The 12,307-nt window shown below is 39.3% G+C and overlaps 1 protein-coding gene across 1 annotated transcript; it reads left to right on the top strand.

Moving 5' to 3' along the window:
• The first annotated feature begins 1,037 nt into the window (after positions 1 to 1,037).
• LOC122436382 lies at positions 1,038 to 6,109 on the top strand. The gene is made up of 2 exons (XM_043460200.1): positions 1,038 to 1,135; positions 4,212 to 6,109. Exons 1-2 carry the CDS (start codon positions 1,038 to 1,040, stop codon positions 4,798 to 4,800), a joined length of 687 nt encoding a protein of 228 aa, XP_043316135.1. The 3' UTR covers positions 4,801 to 6,109.
• The last annotated feature ends 6,198 nt before the right edge of the window (positions 6,110 to 12,307 follow it).

The raw sequence follows: 12,307 nt of genomic DNA, 5'->3' as shown, positions 1-12,307 counted from the left end.
AGGAGAATTAAAAAGTTGGCTTAAAACTCAACATTCAGAAAACTAAGATCATGGCATTCAGTTCCATCACTTCATGGCAGATAGGTGGGGAAACAATGGAAACAGTGGCAGGCTTTATTTTCTTGGGCTCCAAAATCACTGCAGATGGTTGACTGCAGCCATGAAGTTAAAAGACACTTTCTCTTTGGAAGAAAGCTGTGACCAACCTCGACAGCATATGTAAAAAGCAGAGACATTACTTTGCCAACAAGGGTCCGTCTAGTCAAAGCTATGATTTTTCCAGTGGTTTGTGAATGGATGTGAGAGTTGGACCATAAAGAAAGCTGAGTGCTGAAGAATTGATGCTTTTGAGAGTCCCTTGGACTGCAAGGAGATCAAACCAGTCAATCCTAAAAGGTATCAGCCGCAAATATTTATTAGAAGGACTGATGCTGAAGCTCCAATAATTTGGCCACCTGATGAACTGACTCATTGGAAAAGACAGTGATGCTGGGAAAGATTGAAGGCAGGAGGAGAAGGGCATGACAGATGGTTGGATGGCATCACCGACTTAATGGGCATGAGTTTGAGTAAGCTCTGGGAGTTGGTGATGGACAGGGAGACCTGGCGTGCTGCAGTCCATGGGGTCACAAAGAGTCGGACACGACTGAGCAACTGCGGGGAGCCGGCCTGCTCAAGGCCCAAAAAGGCCCTGGGAAAGCCTTGGAGGCCATTCCCTGTCCCACCACCCCATGATAAAGTAGTAAAACATTTGCTGGGTCTCCTTTGTTCTTCCTTGAGAAAAACATAGTAGTGACCTTCACTTAGTAGTTTATCTTGGAATATGAAAAAAGGAATGTAAGCTTCTGCACTCACTTAAGACAAAGAATTGTATTGATGTGACAGAAACCAGATGGCATTTTTTATGAACTATGTTTTCTGCTTGTACTAGTATAGAGGTAGCTGTTTTACTCAATAAAATCACTGACTTGCCTCAAGAGCATTTCCGTCCTCTCGACCCCATTCTTTACTATTGGCTTTTTTCTCAGGCTTCCGTGATGTTGCGGTCGAGACGTGTTCTCTTTGCCGGCTGGTCCCGGCAGGTGGCGCCCGAACAGGGACTCAATCGGACTACACGGTCGCAGCCGCCCGAAACGTGAGTACAGAGGGGATCCCAAGAGAAACGTGAGTACGGATTTTTTCATGGCGGAGAGGGTTTTTTAGTCGAGAGTATAAACAATGGGTCAAGGTAGTAGTAGGGAGCTTTTTGTAACTGTGCTTAAGACTATGTTAAAGGTGAGAGGAGATACTGTCGCTAAACATAAATTAGAAAAGTTTTTGTTGTTTGGAGAAGAAGTTTGTCCTTGGTTTCCTGAGGATGGGACTGTGAATATAGAAACTCGGAAGAAGGTAGGGGAGCAAATTCATCAGTATTATTCTTTACATGGGGCTGAGAAGGTACCGTTAGATGCCTACTCATTATGGACACTTATCAGAGACTGTTTGGACCCTGAACATGAAAGCGAAAAATTGGAGACTGCGTTAAAGAATATAATTGGTAAACCTCTCGCCTTGCCTAATCCTCCTCCTTGGGAGCATGTTTATGATACGGCAGAAAAACCCCCTGTACAGAGTTCCTCTGACTCTGATTCTGAATTAGACCCTGCCGAGCAAGCAGAAGATCCATGGGAGTTATTTGCTGCTGAAAAAACCGCTGTTAAAACACAAGCGGAACTACCCCCTTTTCCTGAGGTTAAAGAATTGCTTACGACTGTGACTAAATGTCTTGATACTCTTAACTTAAGGCTTTTTTCCCAGCCCTTATGTCCCTCTAATCAGTTACCATCGCAGCCTCCATCTGTTATTGCAGGATTAGACCCACCAATTGCTGATATGAAAAAGGGGTCTGAGGCTCCCGCACAGGCATTATCTGTAAAAAACACCTCCGAACTGTCCCCCCTCCAACTTGCAATTCACCAGGCGAGGCAACAGGGAGAAACTTTAGAAGGATTTCCCATCCTATTCCCCGTCCTTGAAGACGCTCAACAACGAAGGTATTATGAACCCCTGCCATTTAAACAAATTAAAGAATTAAAACAAGCCTGTGCCCAGTATGGACCAACTGCTCCTTTTACGATGTCCATCACTGAGAATTTAAATAGTCAATATTTACCTCCTAATGATTGGAAGCAGGTCTCTAGGGCCTGCCTCTCGGGGAGATTATTTGTTATGGAAATCAGAATTTGGAGAACAATGTGGAACTTTTGCGGACAGAAATAGATGGAATGGACTGCAAGTGAGTTTTGAAATGCTTATGGGGGAAGGAGCATATAGGGCTACTAATCAGCAATTGAATTATCCCCCTGCAGGCTGATTTGCAGCACTGTGGCCTTCAAATAGCCCCTGAGAAAGTTCAGCATAGCCCACCTTATACTTCTATAGACTTTAGACTGGAAAGGGAGACTTTTAAAGCTCAAAAATTGGAACTTCATAAGGATAATTTGAAAATATTGAATGATTTCCAAAAATTATTAGGAGATAGTAATTGGATTTGTCCCTATTTGAAAATCACTACTGGAGAATTAAAACCCCTGTTTGATATTCTTAAAGGACCTTCAGACCCCAGGTCGCCTCGGGTTTTGACTGATAAAGGACGCCAAGCTTTAAATATAGTAGAAAAAGCATTGGCTGCTCAAACAAGCTCTCATTGTGATTATACAAAAGAATGGGGTTTGTATATACTTCCTTCTAAACACACCCCTATAGCTGTTCTTTTTGAAGATTCCCCTCTTTATTAGATACATTTGCCTGTGCCCCCTGCTCCAGTACTCACCCCTTATTTTGATCTAGTCAGTAATCTTATCACTAAGGGCCATGGGATTCCAGAGAATTATCAGGGAGAGACCCTTACTTTATCTGTTTACCATTTACAAAGGAACAACAGAACTGGCTATTCCAGTTCAGTGATTCCTGGAATGCAGCCCTAGCTCATTTTGCCAGCAGATTAGAAAATCATTTTCCCGCTAAATAAGCTGCTACATTTTGCTAGTCAACACGACTTTGTGTTTCCTTCTGTAGTTGTTTCCCAGCCACTTACTAACGCAGTCACCGTATTCACCGATGGATCCTCAAACGGGAAGGCTGCTTATGTTATTAATGATACTGTTACCTCCTGGTTTACAGGCTGTTCCTCTGCACAAGTAGAATTATGCGCCGTGTTTGCTGTTTTACAACACTTTGCCTCTGAACCTTTGAATGTTTTTTCTGATAGCCATTATGTTATTAGAGCTCTTAACCAATTGGAAACTGTTCCTTTTATTTATACTGTTAATTCAGTGGTTCAGCAACTGTTTCGCGATATACAAGCTCTTTTACATCAAAGGATTTACAAATGCTTTTTTGGCCATATTCTCACTCATTCGAGTTTACCTGGAACACTTACTTCTGGAAATGCATTAGCTGATTCAGCCACTCATATTTTCCTTTCCTAGACCCAACTCGCAGAACATTCTCACCAATTACGTCATCAAAACAGCAATGCCCTCAGATTACAATTTAAAATATCCCGTGAAGCGGCCAGGCAAATAGTTAAAGGCTGCCCTGTTTGTCCTCAATTTTTTTCTGTTCCTCACTATGGTGTGAACCCCCCGCGGCCTCCTTCCCAACCATTTATGGCAGATGGATGTTACTCACGTTCTTTCCTTTGGTAAACTGAAATATGTTCATGTTAATATAGATACTTTTTCTGGATATATTTTTGCCTCTTTACAAACAGGAGAAGCAGCTCGACATTGTATCACACGTTGCCTTGCAGCATTCTCCGTTATGGGAACTCCAAAGACCATCAAAACAGACAATGGACCTGGATATACTTCTGCCGCTTTTCTTAATTTTTGCTCCCGTCTATCCATCTCTCTTAAAACAGGCATTCCCTATAATCCCCAAGGCCAAGGCATCGTTAAATGAGCTCATCAGATATTAAAACGTCAGCTTTTAAAATTAAAGAAGGGGGAGTTGTATCCCCTCACACGATATAATTATTTACATCACGCTCTTTTCATTCTTAATTTTTAAAATTTGGACTCTGAAGGAAAACCCGCAGCACAGCGATTCTGGTCCCCAGCTGCTATTAACAAACCTTTTGTAACGTGGAAAGATCCAATTACTAATCAATGGCATGGCCCTGACCTGTTTTGATATGGGGGCGGGGACATGTTTGTGTTTTCCCACAGGATGCCGAGGCACCGCGCTGGCTCCCGGAGAGGCTGGTACGCCAGACGGAGATGGTCGCGGACTGCTCGAATTGAGAGGCTGCAGATTCAAGAGAGGAATGTTCTGCCAACAAATCAACAGCTACATGAGTTCGTGGAACGAGCAAGACACATTGCTGCGGATACAATCAATCCACACACTTCCCTATCTTACTTGGTGCTTGCATTAGCATGCGCTGTTATGAATCAAGCCTTTCCTAGCGCTGAAGGAAATGTTTTTCTCTCTTGGGCTCATTCCTCTGCTGATTTTTATAATACCTCTGCTTGTCGGGTACGCACTGCCATGCCTTTGTCAGTTGTAAATGGTTTACCATGGTGGATTTTGCCTGTGAGTCAGGAAGAATTACCTGTGGTGTGTGAACTTTTAAAACAATATAAGCAGATTTACCTTAGCCCTAATTCTCTTAATATCACAGCTTTGACCTGGCGTAATTTGAAGCCTAATGATTCCCGGATTAGATTTAATGCCAACCAAAATATTAGGACAATTTCTGCCACCTTTAATCAGTATGTTAATTCCTCCAGTAAGGGACAAGATCACCCCAGTTGATATTTGGGGGACTATTATCAGATTTGGGATGAATACTTTTGGATGACCCCGGAAAAAGGACAGTTGCTGAAACAAGCGGACATTTGCTGGGAACAACAAGAACATCAACCCAACTTTGGAGAAAGAAATTTAGGCAGACATTTGTTAAAGCATATGGGTATTACTCCTAATTCTTTGTGTGAACGCATAATTGATGTTACTTTTTCCGTCAAAACATCCATGCCTTGGCCAGGATCTGATTGGCTTTATAACCCAGGCATCAGATGGGTTGCTCCTAACGGAACAAAATGGATTTGTGGTCTTAATGTCTCGCCATGGCTGCCTGTGGGCTGGGTAGGACGGTGCAGCCTTGGATTTGTGTTTGCTCCTGGCCATATTAGTCATAAGCCCATCAAGAACCCTGCCAACTTCCCCTTTTTGAGAGTGCAGTGGTCTCGAGCTGTTTTTCATTGGTATGATTATTTGGCAGCAGTATTTGTTCCCTCTACTGGGACGGTTGACATAATGGCCTATGTAGATGCTTAACTAATTTTACTCAACAAGCCTTACTAGATACAAAGAAGGCTATTGAAGCTTTAAATGAAGAACAGAAACAAATGAGAAAAGCCGTTTTACAAAACCGAATGGCCCTAGACATTATTACTGCTGCTCAAGGTGGGACCTGCGCTATAATAAAAGTAGAATGTTGTGTGTATATCCCAGATGTATCTTCCAATGTGTCTGATGCTGTAAATGATCTTCAACATCAAATACTTTCTATGCAGGATTCCTCCCTTTCTTTTTGGGAGCAAGTTAAATCCTGGTTTGAGAGTGATTGGTGGAAAGACCTGCTTATAGTGCTTGCTATTGTACTCTGTTTTCTTTGTTGTGGACCATGTTTTTTGCAATGTGTTATGAATTTAGTTACTGAAAGAATTATGAAGTTTTCCCGTATTATGAAGAAATAATCTTGTTTCCCTTTTTCTCGAGGAATGAGTAGGGAAGCTCGGCTTTTTAATAAATAAAGAAGGGGGAGATGCGGGCAGCCGGCCTGCTCAAGGCCCAAAAAGGCCCTGGGAAAGCCTTGAAAGAGGCCATTCCCTGTCCCACCACCCCATGATAAAGTAGTAAAACATTTGCTGGGTCTCCTTTGTTCTTCCTTGAGAAAAACATAGTAGTGACCTTCACTTAGTAGTTTATCTTGGAATGCCAAAAACAAGATGTAAGCTTCTTCACTCACTTAAGACAAAGAATTGTATTGATGTGACAGAAACCAGATGGCATTTTTTATGAACTATGTTTTCTGCTTGTACTAGTATAAAGGTAGCTGTTTTACTCAATAAAATCACTGACTTGCCTCAAGAGCATTTCCGTCCCCTCGACCCCATTCTTTACTATTGGCTTTTTTCTCAGGCTTCCGTGATGTTGCAGTCAGGATGTGTTCTCTTTGCCGGCTGGTCCCGGCAAGCAACTGAACTAAACTGCCTGCTTACTAGATAATAATAAAATCCTCTTACTTTTGATTTGTATAGGCATTTATCGGCTAATATGTACAATTCAGAGATGGAAATAAATATGGCTTTATATGACTTTCTTGATCATATTCTCAAATTTAACACAACTTTTGAAAGAATGAGATACTAGATTTCTTCATGTAAATTCCACATATTTCTGTAAGTATATAATGTCACAGAGAAGTGGTTTTGTTCTTGATTTTAGTGTTAATTTGTCCTATACAGAATCTTGCCTGTGCTTGTGCCTTTGTAATTTTCATTGAACAGGTATTACTGATGTGTTAAGTTGCAATCATGTCCGACTCTGTGACCCTGTGTAGTATAGGAAAATAGCCCGCCAGGTTCCTCTGTCCATGGGATTTTCCAGGCAAGAATACTGGAGTGGGTTGCCATTTCTTCCTCTGAGAATCTTTCCGACCCAGGGATTGAATCCATGTCTCTTACATCTCCTGCATTGGCATGCATGCTTTTTGTCACTAACAGTACTTGGGAGGCAGTTTACCAAGTCACCAATTCAAAAAGAAAGTACTTTTGGAAAAAGTTACTTACACATAGTATATTTTTCTAAAGACCCCCTGCTCTGTATCATGAATAATCACACATGTATTCCTGCTCCTTTTGTTCTTGTTTTATGCAGTCTGTAGATTTGTATTTTGATTTTCTTTTAGTTTTGACCTCACCATTAGCAGATTTAAGAGATTTTTTTTTTCTTTGCACCAAGTGGGTAGAGGAAATTTTGCTGTCTCTTCATATTCAGGATAACCTATAAAGTATTTGACAAATAGTAAATATTAATTTCAAATTTAGCTCCATGTTGACTATTTCTTGGTTACAAGTGATACATTTTTTTAATCTTTAGACAATTTATATACATGCAGAAGTGTCAACTTTCAAATTGTTTACATTTATTATTTCATTTTTTTTACTCTATATCATCCTTATGAGGTAAGCATGGTAAGCATTTTTATATCTTAGAGAAGGAAGCATCTGGAGAGACTATGATTTAATTAATGAATTATATGCAGAAATCATTGATAAAACATAAAAATAAAAATTTTATTATTGTCTACTAGACTATTCTCAAACTTAAGTCTTTTTAAGTCTATGATTAATTTTTCCTATATACTATGTATTTTTCCCTGTAACTAGACTGTATTATATTGACTCCTTGTCATACTACTCATGGCTAATAATTTTCTTCTCTATAATAATTTTGTTAATATTCATGGTGGATTGAAAATAGTGTAGTGTGTATTACAGTGTAATTCCAGGTCACTTCTGTATTCTTGCCTACATATTGGAGGTAATTTTTAGCCCCTTCTACTATCCATGTTTTGGTTTAGGAAACAGGGATGAAATTGTGTGTTTAAACAAAAACAAACCGACTAAAATACCAAATCAAAATCTTGTATACACAGTTACTTTTGTAGGAACTTGTGTACTATTACAATGTAATATTATTAGTAAAAAACAGAGCAGGGAGTGATATAGAAACACAGAGTGGAATGGTGGTTGCCAGGAGTTGGGGGAGAAGGAAATAGGCAGTGTGGTTCAGTGGGTATAGATTTTGCAAGATAAAATGTTCTGGAAATCCGATGCATAACAATGTGAATATGCTTAATAGTACTGAACTATACACTTAAATATAGCTGAGATGGTAATTTTGTTACCTTTCTTTACCATAAAAATAAAAACACCTTAAATAGGTAGATAATACATGAAGTTCAAATGTCCAGGAACCAGCTACCTAGAATGTGCAAATGATAATATTTTTTGTGCATTGACTGTGAGGTTAAATTTAACTGAATCTTGGTGTTGTAGCTTGGAACTGGCCTTGAGGCCTCCATAGCATCTTTGTCATCTCAGGGGAAATTTAACCTGCACTTAATTTTTAGGTGATTGCTATATTTTGTTTTGTTAATATGGTGAGATGTGTTCTCACTTCTAAATGGATACTTTTTCTTTCTGATTTCTCTGGTAAGAGGAAGAGATTTATTATATTTAATGATACTTCCATGCTTTCACTCAGGAACCTCCTCTCCAGATGCCTGTCTGGCACTCATCATGAGCTATTTGGAGACATCTTAGGCTTTGCAAAATTAATAAGTGATTAGCATAAGATCCTAGTACCGTCATGTATAATGTACAGTGGTTTATGCAGGAGCCCTTCAGTTTCTTCCAATAAGAGACTGTCAAAATCTTATTATTCTAACTTCTATTAAAATGTTAGTAGACACTGCTGTTTTATCCTTTAGTCTGAAGATTTAATTATAAAATAACTTTTCACTGAAAAGTAATTTATTAAAATAGGCTCCCTAACAAACAGCATAGTAATTTTCCTTTTTCAGAATTAATTTTCCTTTTAATGCTACCAACCATACAAATGCAGCAATTCAGATTGGCAAATAATGTTATGGAGTCTTAAAGAACTGTCCATTTCACTCAGAGTGAAATTCTTATCATGACCCAAGAATGCCCTACCCACCTCTCTGATTTCACATTTTATCACTCATTTATTGGCCCACTGCTCTAAATTACGGTTTCTGTTTTTCTTTTTTCCCTCCTGTCCCTTGAATGTTTCCATTTCTTACCCGCTTTGTCATTTGCCCCCTGGAATTGTCTTTTCCTCATATATTAATAGTTACAGCTGGTTATTTTTTGTGTTCAGATACCAGCTTGAATATCACTGCCTAATCTAATGTAACTGCATAGCCATCTGTAGTCACTGCCCTGCTTTTGTTTTCTCTATAGCTCTTCTTACTGCTTGATAGCTTTTTTTTTTTTTTTTTTGTCATCCGTCTTTGCCTCCTAGAATGTATGTTCCATGATACTAGGGAACTTGGCTTTCTCTTTCACCACTGTGTCCAGAATAGCCCCTGCTTTTAGCAAGTCCTTAATACTTGGAAGATGCCTGAATGGTTCTTTGCTGTGTCTTGCTGTGTGCTAGAGACACTGTACAAAGCCCTGTGGGGGATACACAGCAGAGACTGTCAAGTTGATAACCATAATACAGAAGTAGTAAGTCTTATAATAGAGGGATCTAGGAAATGTTATGGGACCACAGTTTAAGAGAGTAACTAGCTTCTCCTAGAGATGGGTCATAGGGTATTAGAAATGAATAACTGTATTAATGCTTCATATTTTACATTAAACCATTCTGTGGCACTTTGCTGATTAGAGTCATGACTAGTCTTTTAATTTCTAATACTTCACTTAACTTTGCTCTTTACTTTTCTGTAAAAAGATGGTTGTGATATTGACCTCAAGAATGTGTTAAAGATTAATTGCCTAATGTTGGCTTAGTGCTTTGTAAATGCAAAATGCTGTATAAGCCCTGATGTTCTTAATCATATTAACAACCCCTTTCTATAATTAAGTTGTATTATGTACTTTGTTCCCAATTATTCAGACAGAAACAAATATGACAGTTAAAAATAGAGATTATTTAGGAAAGGCCTACGTGTTATTTGACATGGAGTTTTCATGTCGTGTTTTTAGTAGAAAATAATATCTGTGTTTTCTGTTTATGCCAGTTTTCTCAAAGGAGTAGTAATGTGCTGTAACCCCCAGGAGGCACTAGTATACCAAGAAGATATCGTGCTTAGGCAAGCTAAACAGCGGTGCAAGCCTGTGAGTGATTAGTGACTTGATTTAGCATGCAGACTTCCCTTCTTATTGATCAGATAGTGAAGGCTGCAACAGATATTTTGACTTTCATTTTCCCATATTTTTCTGACATCTTGTGTTTAAGCATTTTTCCTTCCTAAAGAGAGGATCCTATCTATTTCAGTAATTGAAGTGTAATGATATCTAGGGATTGTTATACCTACAGGGGTATCCCACTTTATAACATACCATGCTATGCTATATTATAGATTTTCTCTAAAAGTTATGAATAGGTTAGAATTCTAATAAATTGAATCTTACTTTAAATGTATTTTGGCAGTGAGTTTCAACCTTTGTTTCTACCCTAAAGTACTAAGGGATAAGATACACTTAAAGCTCTAACAGTGGCTTGCTGCTTCATTGATTCTCAGCTTATGGCAGTTTTTTTCCAGATCTTAGAGGGCTTCATGTTTCATTTTATAATTAGAGTTCTGCTTCAGAGAATTAGGGTTATTCATCTTCACAAAATAAGGGTTGGCAGTCATCAAAAAGAATATTACTTTAAATACCTTACCCTTGCTTCACATTTGTCATTAAGGGTTTTTTATATTAAACACCAGCAACAGTGTTTTATAAAATATGGAAATTTAAAAATCATGAAGCATTTGGGCATTAATGGGTTCTTCTTGGGGATACCTCTGTGTGCTCCCATAATGCTCTGTCCTTATCACAGCCATCAGTAGTGACCATTCACACTGTATTATAGCTGACTCTTACCCTTCTCTGTATCCTTAGACTGTGAATTTCTTTTGTAAAAAATAATTTTATTTATTTGTTTTCTTATTTATTTATGGTCATCTTGGGTCTTTGTTGCTGTGGGCTTTACTCTAGTTGTGGCAAGTGGAGGCTACTCTAGCTGCTGTGTGGGGGCTTCTCATTGTGGTGGCTTCTCTTGTCATGGGGCATGAGCTCCAGGGCACACAGGCTTCAGTAGTTGTGGCACATGGGCTCAGTATTTTGCAGTTCCTGGGCTCTAGAGCACATGGGCTTAGTTGTGCTGCACCATGTGGAATCTTCCTGGACCGGGGACTTAACCCACGTCTCCTGGGTTGGCAGGTGGATTCTTTACCACTGAGCCACCAGGGAACCCTCGACTGTGAATTTCTTGAGTGTGGGAACTTTGTCTTGTTCAGTTAAGTGCTCCAGGTCCATAATGCCTAGTACATAATAAATGCTCAGCAAATATTGTAAATGAATGCTGGGTTTGTGTAAACTGGAAATATTTTAAATAAAGATACTTAGTGCAGAATCAGAAAGATGCCATTTACAAAGGCCTTTTGCTGTAGGAGATCTTTGGGAGTTGTTTTACACAATATCAGTGAAATTTTAGAAAATTATGCTGGAAATACTGGTTTCAGAACTTTCTGAAAGCATTGACAGATCTTTAAAACTGATTTTATTTCTCTGTGACAAAGATATGGATGCTGAAAGGATAGGTAATGGTTTCTGAAGGTGGTTTGGCACATTGTTGCATTGATTACTAATTTTTTGGAAATTACATAGAGTTGATGAGAACTAGCGTTTTAACTAATTTCAAAATAGGTGTGAGGCTTGATTTTAATGTATAGTATTAACTGTAAAATGTGAAATGCCTTGTAAAGCCATTCTGCAGTCTCTATGGAGATATGAAGGTGTGAAACCCCTACTCTTCCTCCTGTGGTATTCTACCCTTCCACCAAAACATATATTTTCCTGATAGTGATTTTAGAGTCAGCACATAAATGGTTGAGGCCATGCTCTCAGCTCAGGTAGCTTAAATAGATCAGTAACATAAGGTATATTCTATTTAGTTCTAGAAGTATATAGCCTTCAGCCAGTGCTTGATTGTCTGCACTTTCACCTGCCTACAGGTATGATAATTTCGCTGTCATTACTGTCATCTGTAACTTGGAAGGAAAGTTATGACCAACCTAGACAGCATATTCAAAAGCAGAGACATTACTTTGTCAACAAAGGTCTGTCTAGTCAAGGCGATGGTTTTTCCAGTAGTCATGTATGGATGTGAGAGTTGTACTATAAAGAAGGCTGAGTGCTGAAGAATTGATGCTTTTGAACTGTGGTTTTGGAGAAGATGCTTGAGAATCCCTTGGACTGCAAGGAGATCCAACCAGTCCACCCTAAAGGAGATCAGTCCTGGGTGTTCATTGGAAGGACTGATATTGAAGCTGAAACTCCAATGCTTTGGCCACCTGATGCGAAGGGCTGACTCATTTGAAAAGACCCTGATGCTGGGAAAGATTGAGGGCAGGAGGAGAAGGGGACGACAGAGGATGAGATGGCTGGATGGCACCACCGACTCAATGGACATGGGTTTGGGTAGACTCTGGCAGTCGGTGATGGACAGGGAG

Source organism: Cervus canadensis, chromosome Y (genome assembly GCF_019320065.1).
Source record: "Cervus canadensis isolate Bull #8, Minnesota chromosome Y, ASM1932006v1, whole genome shotgun sequence".
NCBI classification, from domain to species: domain Eukaryota; kingdom Metazoa; phylum Chordata; class Mammalia; order Artiodactyla; family Cervidae; genus Cervus; species Cervus canadensis.
Note: the sequence above shows the minus strand (reverse complement) of the source record. Positions and strands in the feature narration are given on the sequence as shown.